The sequence below is a fragment of the Abramis brama genome, assembly GCF_963993115.1.
Source record: "Abramis brama genome assembly, chromosome: 7".
Taxonomy (NCBI): Eukaryota; Metazoa; Chordata; class Actinopteri; order Cypriniformes; family Leuciscidae; genus Abramis; species Abramis brama.
In genome coordinates, this window is record NC_139969.1 from 4,358,446 (window position 1) to 4,373,966 (window position 15,521).

Consider the following 15,521-nt stretch of genomic DNA (forward strand, 5'->3'; position numbering starts at 1 on the left):
TTCTGCTCCTCAGGTTTGAAGCATGAGCATGACATCCTTGAATCAAATCTAATATTGGCAGGTTCAGAGGATGCGGACAAACTGATGGATGAACGGATGCACGCAGAGTTTCTTGGCTGGAACCTTTTGAGCTCCTGCAAGAGAACCGCAGCTGTCGGCAAGATTCATAAAGACAGTGACAGAACAATGAGACTGAAAGAGATTCATCTTTAGTCATAACTTGGAGGACTTTGTTACGAGCAAGTCGGTAACACTTTATAATAACGTTCAGTTGTAAGTCATTTATAAGTGGTTCGTTAATGATGAACTAATCATTTACAAAACATTCATAAATGATTAGCAAGTGATATTCTAACATTTTATGTATGTTTTGTAAATTCCGTTATAAGTCATTTACAATTGATTAGTTAATGATTAAAAAATAAAGTATAAAGTCGGCAACACCTAAGCTCCAAAATTATCAAAAATATTTATTTTCAAGACAACTATCGCATAGCGTATGTGACGTTTCGAGCACGCAGGCTCTTCATCAGACAAATTGACTACAGATGTGCAACCCTTTATATCTCCAGGTGATCACATGTCCAAACATCATGTTACTAACCAATACAACAACTACAAAACGAAAAAAAGAAGAAAAGAAAGAAAGAAAAAAATACACACAAAAATATCTAAAAAACTATGCAAAATACAACAATATCATAATTAATATGCACTTCGAAAAACACTTTTCTTGATACCTGCAAATATACATAAAAATAATTAAATTAAAGTAATCACTCCAAAACCTTTGATGTATTATATACAAAAAGAGAAACACACACACATCTGTATAACAATTCAAAGAAATGGACGAATATCAAAATCTTCATTAAGTCCTCTAGGGGACAACGTGTCTAATGTGAAAATCCAAAAAGCCTCACGCTGTAAAAGCAATTTATCTAAGACTAGTAGACCTTTGAAGAATCGCATTTCTGAACATCGATGTGCAATTAGACACCACGATCCAAAAAGTCCAGTTGCACAGCATTTTGCAGCTTTTAGACATTCAGTTTCTACTCTTCAATACATAGGCATCGAGGTAGTTAAGTATCCACGTCGTGGAGGTGACATTGATAAATTGCTTTTACAGCGTGAGGCTTTTTGGATTTTCACATTAGACACGTTGTCCCCTAGAGGACTTAATGAAGATTTTGATATTCGTCCATTTCTTTGAATTGTTATACAGATGTGTGTGTGTTTCTCTTTTTGTATATAATACATCAAAGGTTTTGGAGTGATTACTTTAATTTAATTATTTTTATGTATATTTGCAGGTATCAAGAAAAGTGTTTTTCGAAGTGCATATTAATTATGATATTGTTGTATTTTGCATAGTTTTTTAGATATTTTTGTGTGTATTTTTTTCTTTCTTTCTTTTCTTCTTTTTTTCGTTTTGTAGTTGTTGTATTGGTTAGTAACATGATGTTTGGACATGTGATCACCTGGAGATATAAAGGGTTGCACATCTGTAGTCAATTTGTCTGATGAAGAGCCTGCGTGCTCGAAACGTCACATACGCTATGCGATAGTTGTCTTGAAAATAAATATTTTTGATAATTTTGGAGCTTAGGTGTTGCCAACTTTATACTTTATTTTTTACTTGTTTTCTAGTCGAGCACCCTTTTGAGACTGATGTGCGTGCTTTTGTTTCATTTTTCTTAGTTAATGATTAACTAATCATTTACAAAACATGAATATGCGTTTCATAAATGTTGTATGTATGTAGCAATTAGAGGGTGCAGAAAGTGTTGTAAATGCCTTGTATACAGATCATTTGTAACAGGTAAGTAACAGTGTTCAACACAATGATGTGTAAATGCATGAATAAATCATTTACAACACTTTCTGCATCCCCTAATCTAAAGTGTAAACTATTCATCACTTGTAAATGTGTTACACATCATTCAAAGATAACATTCACAGATCTTATGGCTTATTGATTCTTGAAGTGGTTTATACATCATCTATAACATGTTATGCAGGTGTTGAACACTGTAGTGTGTACTGCAGTGTAAGTGCTGACTGGTGAGGGTATAGAACGCTGTCTTCTGTAGTGTCTAGTGTAGTGTGTACTGCAGTGTAAGTGCTGACTGGTGAGGGTATAGACAGCTGTAGTGTGTAGTGTAGTGTGTACTGCAGTGTAAGTGCTGACTGGTGAGGGTATAGACAGCTGTCTTCTGTAGTTTGTAGTGTAGTGTGTACTGCAGTGTAAGTGCTGACTGGTGAGGGTATAGACAGCTGTCTTCTGTAGTGTGTAGTGTAGTGTGTAGTGTAGTGTGTACTGCAGTGTAAGTGCTGACTGGTGAGGGTATAGACAGCTGTCTTCTGTAGTGTGTAGTGTAGTGTGGAGTGTAGTGTGTACTGCAGTGTAAGTGCTGACTGGTGAGGGTATAGACAGCTGTCTTCTGTAGTTTGTAGTGTAGTGTGTACTGCAGTGTAAGTGCTGACTGGTGAGGGTATAGACAGCTGTCTTCTGTAGTTTGTAGTGTAGTGTGTACTGCAGTGTAAGTGCTGACTGGTGAGGGTATAGACAGCTGTCTTCTGTAGTGTGTAGTGTAGTGTGGAGTGGAGTGTGTACTGCAGTGTAAGTGCTGACTGGTGAGGGTATAGACAGCTGTCTTCTGTAGTTTGTAGTGTAGTGTGTACTGCAGTGTAAGTGCTGACTGGTGAGGGTATAGACAGCTGTCTTCTGTAGTGTGTAGTGTAGTGTGTAGTGTAGTGTGTACTGCAGTGTAAGTGCTGACTGGTGAGGGTATAGACAGCTGTCTTCTGTAGTGTGGAGTGTAGTGTGTACTGCAGTGTGCTGACTGGTGAGGGTATAGACAGCTGTAGTGTGTAATGTAGTGTGTAGTGTAGTGTGTACTGCAGTGTGCTGACTGGTGAGGGTATAGACAGCTGTAGTGTGTAGTGTAGTGTGTACTGCAGTGTGCTGACTGGTGAGGGTATAGACAGCTGTAGTGTGTTGTGTAGTGTGTACTGAATTGTAAGTGCTGACTGGTGAGGGTATAGACAGCTGTCTTCTGTAGTGTGTAGTGTAGTGTGTAGTGTAGTGTGTAGTGTAGTGTAAGTGCTGACTGGTGAGGGTATAGACAGCTGTCTTCTGTAGTGTGAGGTGTAGTGTGTACTGCAGTGTGCTGACTGGTGAGGGTATAGACAGCTGTAGTGTGTAATGTAGTGTGTAGTGTAGTGTGTACTGCAGTGTGCTAACTGGTGAGGGTATAGACAGCTGTAGTGTGTAGTGTAGTGTGTACTGCAGTGTGCTGACTGGTGAGGGTATAGACAGCTGTAGTGTGTAGTGTAGTGTGTACTGCAGTGTGTACTGCAGTGTGCTGACTGGTGAGGGTATAGACAGCTGTAGTGTGTAGTGTAGTGTGTACTGCAGTGTGCTGACTGGTGAGGGTATAGACAGCTGTAGTGTGTAGTGTAGTGTGTACTGAATTGTAAGTGCTGACTGGTGAGGGTATAGACAGCTGTCTTCTGTAGTGTGTAGTGTAGTGTGTACTGCAGTGTAAGTGCTGACTGGTGAGGGTATAGACAGCTGTAGTGTGTAGTGTAGTGTAGTGTGTACTGAATTGTAAGTGCTGACTGGTGAGGGTATAGACAGCTGTCTTCTGTAGTGTGTAGTGTAGTGTGGAGTGGAGTGTGTACTGCAGTGTAAGTGCTGACTGGTGAGGGTATAGACAGCTGTCTTCTGTATTGTGTAGTGTGTACTGCAGTGTAAGTGCTGACTGGTGAGGGTATAGACAGCTGTAGTGTGTAGTGTAGTGTGTACTGCAGTGTAAGTGCTGACTGGTGAGGGTATAGACAGCTGTCTTCTGTAGTGTGTAGTGTAGTGTGGAGTGTTGTGTAGTGTGTACTGCAGTGTAAGTGCTGACTGGTGAGGGTATAGACAGCTGTCTTCTCTGAAACACATGGGGTCTTTAACCACTGTGCACATGATGTGAGCAAAACATACAAAAAAAATTAACATCATTTATTAAACATTTATGAAACGCATAGTCATGTTTTATAAATGATTAGATAATCATTAACTAATCAATTGTAAATTACTTATAACTGAATCTACAAAACATACATAAAATAATGAACATTAAACCGGTACTTATTAATCATTTATGAACGCATAGTCATGTTTCATAAATGATTAGTTAATCATTTACTAACCACTTATAAATGACTTACAACTGAACATTATCATAAAGTGTTACCCAATAGTCCAATTTTTCAAAAGTGAGCCATTTCGAGAGATTTGAGGGTGATGATGATGTATAGTCTGATATTTTGCTTTTAATCATCACAGGACGCAAAAATTGGGCCCATTTCAGATTAGACTCACGGAATTGCCTCTGAACTCAATAATGCCATCCTATCACAACCCATCTAAGCACTTTATCTGAATATATTCAGGGATTTCTTTGCAAATGCATCACAGTTATTTTAAACAAATGTTTCTCCATCATAGAGTGCAGCAGGCGTGTTTTTTCAGCAGACGGGCTTCTTCTTCAACTGCCGTGTTCCTCGTGGCCGGAGGAGCTTTGCTGATATCATCTGACGCCTGCAGGGAGACGAGAGCGCGACTGTGTCCTGATAACCAAGAGCCACGTCCAGCGCTATCTCAATGCTGAGCTAAACTACCCGCTCCAACCAGATCACTGTCATCCAGCCAGGCCAGATGGAAAGGTCATGGCCTGACCCGTGTGATGGGACACGGAAGCAATTATGATAATCTTTTGAATGCAATTACTTGTATTTCATGTGTCAGTTTCAGAGATGGAGAGCAGAGGCATGTGGAGCTATTGAGGAAATCAAATGAAGGAATTTGCAGGAACTGGATGAGAATTTAAAATGATGTATTTCACTCCTTAACACAAAGATAGGGATCGTGCTCTCAAAGCTGAGACTCAAAGGAATTAATACAAGTGAAGCTCTGAAGACAAAACCGTTTTCCAACTGTTTCTTAGCTTTTTTGTTTGTTTACAGTGGTGCATTCATTAAAAAATATATACTTTAACTCAATTCAGTGATGGACGTGGTTATACATCATGGAAACATGGATAACACTTTAGAATACTGTTCCGTCATTAATGAGAAACTACACAGGAACAAATAACTAACGCAATAGTAACATTCTAGAAGCTACTATTAACTAACAAGAAGCTCTGATTAAAGGAGTAGTAGCCTAAGTAATATCGCTCAGTTGAATGAGGTAGTTCACTATTAGCTAATCAATAACTAAAATAACACTATTGTAGACCAATTTCTGTACAAAACTAAAAATAATGAAATCTCTGATTTTGTGTGTTATTTACATGTCAAAATGATCCATGCAACAAGTACTTTACTAGTGTAAATGTTTGGCAGTGGCTGATCTTTTCATTGAGATGAATGTGAACACTAACAGCTTTCCTCGGGTCTCATATAAAGTAATCTGGAGTATTCACTCTGTAGCCTATATAATCTCAGCCCACAGGGAGCAAATGTCACTCTTAAAGACAACTCTCAATCGTTTGCAGTCACAGTTTTTCTGCGTCCTGCATAATAAGCGCACGTGTTCAAGAGCGAGCGGAAGGAACTACTTCATGGTTCTGTGTGTTAAAGGTTAAGTGCTCATTTTAGTGCACAGACTCATTAATTAGCAACAGCGAGCGATCACGTCTCATAGGAAATCCTGGGTGATTATGAGATTGGCCATTTGTGTTTTTGTTCGCTTGTGTTGCATATTACAGATGCTATTGAACTGAAGGTGCTGTGATATTGATCTCTCTTCAAATTAAATCCTTTTAAAGGCATGTTAAGCCTGTAGGTTGTGTTTTGTGTTGTGTGTTTGTGTTAGGATTCAGAAATGTATTTGTTTTCTGTGCATCATTGTAGATCTATGGTCCTGCATGCTGATTGGTCAATTCGCAGTCCCACTTTATGTTTGGTGTCTTAAACTACCAAATACATTTAAATTAGTTATTTGGTTAGTGTTTATATACATGGGTCAGTCATGGTTAGAGAGTCAGACTGGTAACCGGAAGGTTGTGGGTTCAATTCTCAATACTGGATGGAATAAAGCTTTTTGTGGGAGACTTTGAGCTTTGTAACTTTGCAGATCTTATACATGCACAAACCGCTACATAACACACTAAAGATAAAGGAAAGCAAGAAAACGCAATGTTCATTATGTAGTATTAATACATTTTTTATTTTTATTTTTATTTTTTTATTGTTGTGACTAATACCACTTTAATTCTAAATTTGTAACATCATACCATGATATTAACGCCATATTTCCCTGTCCTATAGATATTCCACTCTGAGCTCCTGATTAAACTGACAGCAGAGCATTAATGACCTTTAAAAAAAAATAAAAATCATGCTTTTAAATGGAAAATCCACTTCAGAATTGGAAAGCGGATCATCTCTTTTCTCTTACACTCATGCAGTAAACACATCAGTTCATTTTTCACTTAACCTTTATTCATGAAGGGTAGTCACATGAGACTTCTCTTTGGCAAGCCAGCTCTGACAAAGAAAGCTGCATTTTTCTCACAGTGATGCTAAACTTAACAGACAACTACAGTAACACACCAACCAAATGAAACTGTCTTGACCTGGTCTGGCTGCTAAATTACAACCAGTGCTTTCATGCAATGAGATCTGGATGTTGATAATGGAGAGAAGTCTCTGCTGTGGAGCTCTCAGGGCAATGGAGATCATACACAGCTATTGTGAATTGTTAAATGATGTGAATTGTCCAGCAATGCCCTTGAGCCCTATGAACCCGTATATTCGTTTTTTTCTTTATTTCAAGGCTGTTTTATCATGCAGTTGAGGTATAAAAAAAATATCAGGTTATAATATGTCAGTTAATAGTATTTATTTGTCCACGTTGTGGAAATTTGGCTTCACCACACAGTGTTAAACCCCTGGTTTCATATATAAGGCTTAGTCCCAGACTAAAATGCATGTTTGAGCTGTTTTAAATGAAAGCAATTGCACTGATATATCTTAAAATATGTCAGAGCCATTTTTTGTCTCAAGATGCACACAAAGTGATGTTTTTTCTAAGTATATATATATATATATATATATATATATATATATATATATGAAGAGTTCAGATGCAAAAGGCTCTAAGTGCCATCTGAAATGTTCTTCTAGAATGATAATCAAGCTTGAATATTATTTAAGTTCAGTAATTTCACTTAAATTACAATTAATAGGTCATTTTCATTGTCATTTAAGTGAAATTACTGAACTTAAATACGAGCTTGATAAAAATGATAATTCTAGAAGAAAATTTCAGATGGCACTTAGAGGCTTTTGCATCTGAACTCTTCATATATATATATATAAAAAAATACACACTGACTTTTTTTTTTAATGGCATTCCATTTCAATTTCGGTTTATTGTAAAATTATTAGAATGTATCTGCATGAAATAGTTTTATGAAAAAAAAAAAAATAGACAAAATATTACAAGGCTCTCACGTGGTTAAGCGTAAAATTCCTCCTAATAGACTGGGCTAAGTCATTAAAACATTAAGGCCTGGTTTCACAGACAAGACTTAGTTTAAGCCAGGATTAAGCCTTAGTTCATATGACATTTAAGTAGCTTTTACAAACGTGCCTTTAAAAAACATTACTTGAGACAAAACAATGGCAGTGGCATATGTTAAGCTATCAGTGCAAGGTGCTTTCAGTTAAAACAGCTCAAACATGCATTGACTGTGAATTCGGACATAACAACACGTTTCAGCTTAACACAGCCTTCTTCAGGCATTTTCTTGTTTATAGTGCAAAGCTAAATATTTTGTTGTGTGAGGCATTTTGATGAGAGTAAAAAATCTTGCATCACATTTCCACAATATTTAGAGGTTTTTTTTTATTTTTTAGAAAACTTTTGTTTTTAGAGTGTGTATAGGCCTATTTTATGAATAATTGTCCACAGACTGATTAGACAGTAAGCATATGAGCCCATCCATCAAAGCAGAAGCAGCACAGCAGATAATGCCCATATAATTGCAGTGAATTATCCTCCATTACAGCTTTCCACTGAACAGCAGGAATCAGAGCAACTGAACCTTTTGGCATCTGTTTTTTTTTAGCAAGCTTGTCAAAAATGTTCTCTATCTTCCCAGCATCTGTCACTTCGGCAGCTTCTGAAACTGATTTTCTTCTGGCAATCCAGCGAGACATGAGGTAAGTAATGGCTTGCCGCTGTCAGCACTGCCAAATGCTTCAAACTGATTTACAAACGCAAGGGATGTGTGTTAAGACTGCGAATTAAGTCATTAGCATTCATGAACGCTGGTTGCCGTTTTGATGGTGAGCCATTGAAATATTACAGATGTTTGTGTTTTAGCTACATTCAAATTTTTGAATTTAAACAAATTCATTTCTGAACGAATCGATTGAATAAATTATTTAAATAATAATCTGAAATCTCATAGGCCTACTCTCTGAGGTACTTTTGAACGTGTAATTACTTTGCGACCATTAAAAAAATAAGTTCTGTATGAATGTGTGTTGTATGACTGTAATCCAGGCGAACTACATTCATATTGTCATTGTCATGTGACCTAACAGCATCAGTTGCGTCGCTTCACTGCAATTCATTCAATTCAGGAAAATGTCAATTGGATGCACGCTTCAGAGTAAATACCCAGCAAGCAATTTTGTTTTTAAAAATACGTCTAATAGCTGCCCAGACATCTAGGATAAAACAAGGCAAAATTTGGGCTGTCAGTGAAAATGTACTAGACGTGTAAACCATCGCCCGACTAGTCATCAATTAGATAACAAAGAAATGAAATGAGTGAAGAAATGAACAAACACCTTTGCTTACATGAAGTTATATGTAACCAAACTCAAGGTTATTTTGGCTGTAAATTGGGTTACTCATAGCCGGACTATATAGGGTCTATAGTTAACCTAGACAGTGAAATGATGGCAATTGCTTGCTGGGTAGTTGGCTACATTTTGGCTATACTGTTTTATGAATACTGTGAATTCGGACATACTATCATGTTCGCTCACTGTTTTCGCCTACTATATAGTAGGGAAGTATGTGATTTCGGATGCAGCCAGTTACATTTGTTCTTGAATGAACGAGGCAGTTGAGGGAATCAGTGTATTTGAGCAAATCGGTTGAGTGAATCATTCAATGGTTCACTCATAAAGACACTTCTTTCGGTCCTGAATGAATCAGTGTTTTGAACAAATCTGTAAAATAAATGATGCAGTGACTCACTCATAAAGATGTATTTTTTTACAGTCATGTGTTCCCACCTACTGGTGTGACTTGAAAAAAATCCATTAAAAAATAGGCCCTGTTTTTAGTCAATTGGATCACAAGTTGACAACACTAAATACAGGTGTAAACCGGGTCTAAAACTTTTTGAGCTTGTCCACGTTCAACGAGGTAGTTGAAAACACATTCTGCCGATTTGATTGCTTTTGTAGTGTAAACTCTCATGTGGTCAAATGTGTTCGAACAGCCACAAAAGACCGTCTACTCTCCGTCTACTGAACTAATGCATAACATTATAGGAAGTGCTCTAACCAGATGAGATTTAAACTTTATCAGATAGAGACCCAAGTTTGGTTTGAAGACGAAAAACATACCAAGCACAATGTTCTCTCATCATTCCTGATTTCTAACACACACTCACAGTGTTCGGCTGGTCTTACGGCTGTCAGAGCAGAAGTGAAAGCTGATGCTCTCCATGTGTTTTTCCATCTTCTCCGGTCCAGTTCATATGTAAATTGCATGGGCTTATTTTTTTCATTTGATCGAAAGATCTGAAAAAAAAACCCCATATATTTACCTGCCCATAGACCCTCTCTCCTCGAAGAAATCAGGACAGAAGTGGTTGAAAGTGGACAAAAGACACGGATTAAAACACCAAGTGTAAATGGGAATGTGTCTCCCTTGTCTACTTGTGATCCGATCAACAAAAACGCATCTTAAAGGGATGGTTCGGAGTAAAATCAACCTTGGGTCGAGTGTTATTTAAATAAACTCCTGATGTACTTACAAACTTTCCAATGCCTCGTTTTATGAGTACAGAACCTATTTGTACTACTGTAGAAGTTTGGTACCATTCTGGGCATTATTAGTGGGGTTATTTACGAGATACAACCTTGGATCCATTAGCGCCTGCACTAAGACATTCGGCTGATATCTCTAAATAAGCTCTAACTTTAATAATGTTCGACCAAGGGAATAAGGCTTCTGGGGGGGTGTTTGGCTCAAGGTCATGGTGCAAAGGACCCTAGGGTGATTTTACTCCGAACCATCCCTTTCCCATCCCCATCCCATGTGTAAACAGGGCCAAAGTTACTAAATCAGAAAATCACAAAGTATGTTTCTTTATACTTCAAAATACAACTTTACTTATTCCCAATGTTTTTTATTTCTCAAAATGAAGAAGGTGAGAAGGTTACTTTTTTTTACATTACATTTTTTACATTAAAATACAGGTTAATTTTTTTTTACTTTACATTTTTATTCAAAATGACACAATGACATACAATGACATTCATACCGGTATTTACACTACATTAGCTGTGCTGCATTTTGGTTTGACTGAATCAAACCAAAGCCCATGTATTTGCTATGCTGCTTTATTCCCGAAGTCCATGAAAAATGTAGGTTAATCTTCCAGCACAGAGTGTTCAGCAATTTCTTCCAGAGCTCCTGCTAACAGGCAAACAAATTTAAGATTTACCACAGAATCCCACAAATAAATCAACTGCCAGCTCTGTTTTAAAGCAATGCACAAAAGACCACTCTTTTAAAATTCATATATTTATCTCAATCTGAATATTTAGATTTAAATGCATATAATAATGTAAAATTAAAAATATAAATAGGATCCAGTGTATTGGGGTTAGTTTTTTTTATTATAATAATAATAATTCATTCCATTTATATAGCGTGTTTTATACATGGAAGGGGGGAATCTCCTCAACCACCACCATATATGTAACTGTTCAGTCACAGCTGTACGATCTGAAACTGATTCACACAAACAGATGCAAGAGGGCAGAACTGTATTGTCAGTTGACAGACATGATTAATGAAGTGACCTGAGTTTGTGCATCTCACATGAAATCTATTTGAGCATGTGGAGAGATGAGAAGACTTAACCAAGACTGACAGCTCATAATGATGAATGTCAGATGAGGGGTCACGATCATGCGTATAGGAGTGAAATTATTCTCCAAAGTGAAGAGAATTCAGTTTCATTGCATTATTATTCTGTGTGCATGAAGCTTTATGGCTTTCATTAAGCGAGACGCATGTTATAGAAACCCCATCATCACGTTCCCATTCTTGCCACTGACCTGTTTGCAAGCCAGGCTAACATAAATGCACAATCACAATCATAATAATAATTCTTTGGCTAAACCTAATTTGATTGTGGGCAAAGGTTCCACACACTGGAAATTGATTTTTTCAAAGGGATAATAGTTTACTCAAAATGAAAATCTTCATGTCGTTTCAATCCTGCATGAGTTACTTTGTTCTGTGAAACAAAAAGGAGATATTTTGGAAACATATTTTACAAATAATTTTTAGATTTACACTCTCTGTGCTTGCTGGGAACTGGAAATGAATGGCTAGTTTCTGCAATGCTGCATTAAAGTACCCATGCTGAAAAAAACTGAAGTTTTTAAGTATGACTGTGTTCTTACTGTTGTTATCTATAAGCTAGTGTGCTCCAAAACAATGAAAAATTCACATTTAGAATTAAGATATAAGCATTCAAAACTTACAGTCTCTCACTTCCGCCAATATGTATCAGTGATTTTGAAGACATCACTCTTCAGTTTCTCATTATATTTTCTGTCCAATCAAATGCTCTCTAGAATCTGAAGCTCCGCCCCCTACATTATAAATAGACGCTGAAGCTGCGGCTGAAAGGTCACTTGTTCACACATTTTCTATTTTCTACATGGTGGATGGCGCATAGTGCATTATAGGGGATAGGGATCGATTCAGACAGCGTAAATATGGCACATTTTTAGAGTAGCCTACCTGACCAATTTTGCACCTCCAATAACAAACTCCAATTTTCCTCAATTTCATTGACTTTATCATTTGAACAAAAGGGAATAATCAACCAAAAATGGATATGCTTGAAACGTTTTTATTCACAATGACCCATTTTACAAGTCAGTAAAGTGAACTATTACAATTGACTCATGTTATCAGAAGATGAATCTGAAGTAGCCTACATTTAAAAGTTATTTTTCTCTCTCAAAAATGACACATTGCTTTGAAACTCCATCAGAAAGACAGCGTTGTTGTTTAGATGATGTGAAGATTGTTCAGACTGCATTCAGCAGGATTTGTGTTATCCAATGAAAACGTTTAGAGATGGACTGAACTATTCAAAGTGCTTAAGGATCGTTTAGAAAACAGTTTCTCTCCTCGTGACTTTTTCCTGTAAAGGTCCAAAAGTTTAGTCAATATTTTTCTGTCCTTTTTTCCCCCTCAATAGGAGAGAATTATAGTTGTCCTGAAGCTCAGCTTTTGAAAAAAAAGAAGAAAAAAGCTTTTGCGTTCCCATTTGCTGGACACTTGTTAATTCTTTTACATCACTATCTGCTTTAATTCACCCATTAAATGAAAATAAATAAAATATAGATAGATAGATAGATAGATAGATAGATAGATAGATAGATAGATAGATAGATAGATAGATAGATAGATAGATAGATAGATAGATAGCTGGTAATGGTTATATCTGAAAATGCAATTCTATTTCAAATCAGCAATGTCTGATAAATCCACGTTGCAGAGGTGTACGATGATGCATTTAAAAGTTCAAACAAGTCTCAAGTCACATCCCGATCTCCATCTGCACCACAGCAACTCCAGGCGGAGCCTCCGCGACCTTCTTCCTCCTGGACACCAGTTTGGCCAGGTTTCGGATGGACGGAGTGGCTCGAAACAGCAGTTTCTTGAGGCCGGAGCGGTACTCCTGTCGGATCAGACAGTACAGCACCGGGTTCAGGCAGCTGTTGGTGTGCGCCAGGCACACGGTGATGGGGAACGCATAAGCCTGCGCGTTGTAAAACGCGTTACTGAACGGAACCAGGTCGAATTTGATGAGCACTCCCCAAACGGTCAGCGCCTGGTTGGGAAGCCAGCACAGAAAGAACGATAGAACCACGATAGTGACGGATTTGGTGACTTTGGAGCGGCGCTTGTGCAGCCCTCTCTCGCTGTCCGAGCCGGGAATGCCGCTGACGCGCCGCCGCAGAACGAAGCGCAACAGGAGGAGGTAACAAACGCAGATGATGACCAGCGGAATCACGAAGCCCAAAAGGACCTTCTGGGTCTGATAGAGACCAAGCAGCAGCTGCGGGTCCCAGCTACCGGAGTCCGAGAAGCGGACGAGGCACAGCTCGTCGTCGGACACCTGCGCCGTGGTCGAGTACACCGCGTGAGGGATGGTGACCACCACAGACACCAGCCAGATCCCCAAGCTGGCCCACTTGACCTCGGCCCAAGCCGTTCTGGGACTTTGCATCCGTAGGGAAGAGGACAGAGAGCAGTAGCGCGCCACGCTCATGGCCGTCAAGAAGAACACGCTCGCGTACATGTTCATGGTGGTCACCGAGCTGATGATCTTGCACATCACCTTTCCAAACGGCCACCTGAAGTCCAAAAGTGTGTCCACGGCCCAGAACGGAAGGGTCAGGACGAACTGCAGGTCTGTCACCGCTAAACTCATGACGAAGCAGTTGATGGACGACTGCTTGAGTCTGTGGCGCGACTGGAGCAGGTAAAGTGCCAACAGGTTCCCGACGAGCCCGAGCGCGCACACGATCAGGTAGACGAGCGCGATCACGACGCGCATGGCCATGCTCGAGCTGTCGCCGTAGAGCTCGGGCGCGGACTCTTTGGAGAGGAGCTGGAGCCAGCATCGGAGCGACAGGTTCTGGTGAGTCCGGTTCGATAGCGCATCGCCCTCGTCCAGTGCCGGACCGCACGACCCTAAACCCGTTGCCAACGCGCTGCTGTTCCCCTGCATGGCACGGCTTTACGCACCCATACGATTTCTATAACATTCCATGTGCTGCACAAATGTTTCCCTAAAAGTCATCCTACAGGTGCAGCATGCGATCCTAATATTCCCAGATTCAGAGACTGCTGTGAATCTGTGCTGCTCCTCTCTCTCTTCTGACTCTCCGCACCTGAATGAGCTCGTGGAGAATCACTGCGCTTTTATAGCGGATAAACTGTCACATGCAGAGGTTGGCACTTATAGCGTTAAAAAGGAGAACATAAATATAGTTGTTGTTTATTTATTTATTATTATTTAACTTATTATTTAACAGACATTGAGTATATGGATTAAAGCATCTGCTAAATCAATAAATGTATGAAATTACAAGACAAATAGCTGTTGGAAATTACAGGAGTAGTTGGCATAAAACATGTCTATGATTATTTTTTACATTATGATTATAAATGTATAATTTAGATTCTCTAATGCCATTTATTTTTGCATTATGTTAATGACAACTGATGGGGAAATGGTATCTTATTTGTCATTAAAATATCACAATTAGATTTGAATGATTAATTAAATAGTTTATCTTTAAGCAAAATATAACATCGTTTATTTGTTTGTTTGTTTATTGAGGTTAAAAATGACCCAGATATGTTTTGCAATATTCACCCATTTTATGTTGCAATGCATTTAAAAAATATATTTTATTGATATTTTTTACTCTTATTTAGTGTTTCATATTTTAAGAAAAACATCTGAAATCATTATTTTTAAGGCATATTTCTCTCGCACAAAAAAAACCCTATTGCATTTGCATATTGCATATTACAGTTGTATTGCATAAATTATTTTTTATTATTATTATTTTTTGTCATTAATTGTGCACAGATGACTTTTTTTTCATGGTCAGTGAAAATGGCCAATAGCTTGTTTTAGCAAAGACTTTAGAGAGTGTGCATACTCAAACGTTCTTTAAAAATAATCTCACCCTGAGAAATATTCACTGTAATAAAAAGTGGGACAGACACACATACAAAATGAAACCCAAAGCCATTAACATCGTCCTAAACTAGAATCGTGGGCTTGATGAAGGGTGAATTTTTGTGGTTGAAACACAAAAGCCTTTTCTGACTGAAGCAAAGTACAGTAACTGGAACACATCTTAGTTTCTCACTCTTGGGAGATTTATACAGAGATTGTCTCTGTGTATGCACTTTTAATTATATAATCTAAGAATGCATTTTCTTTTATAGGTCAAACAAGGTGACTTTCCTGAATGGATGTGTTCCTTTTTCCTTGTACATGCATTTTTTTCTTAATATTCTTAATAGCAAATCCTTATGAAACAAAGACAGATATTTAGGTCATTATTTGCTGAAACGATTGAAAAGACAACGTCATCATGCTTTTCCATACAAGTACGTTTAAGGGCTAAACAAAAAAAATAGTGGTGCAAATCTA

General features: G+C 38.2%; 1 protein-coding gene across 1 annotated transcript; it reads right to left on the bottom strand.

The window, feature by feature from the left end:
* Positions 1-12,169: 12,169 nt before the first annotated feature.
* Positions 12,170-14,576, bottom strand: rxfp3.2a (relaxin family peptide receptor 3.2a). The gene has a single exon (XM_084121113.1). It carries the CDS (start codon positions 14,076-14,078, stop codon positions 12,882-12,884), a length of 1,197 nt encoding a protein of 398 aa, XP_083977239.1. The 5' UTR covers positions 14,079-14,576; the 3' UTR covers positions 12,170-12,881.
* Between the last annotated feature and the right edge of the window lie 945 nt (positions 14,577-15,521).

What these genes read in the sequence shown, in the direction of transcription:
- rxfp3.2a (XM_084121113.1), bottom strand. Translation starts at nt 14,078, where the DNA reads ATGCAGGGGAACAGCAGCGCGTTGGCAACGGGTTTAGGGTCGTGCGGT.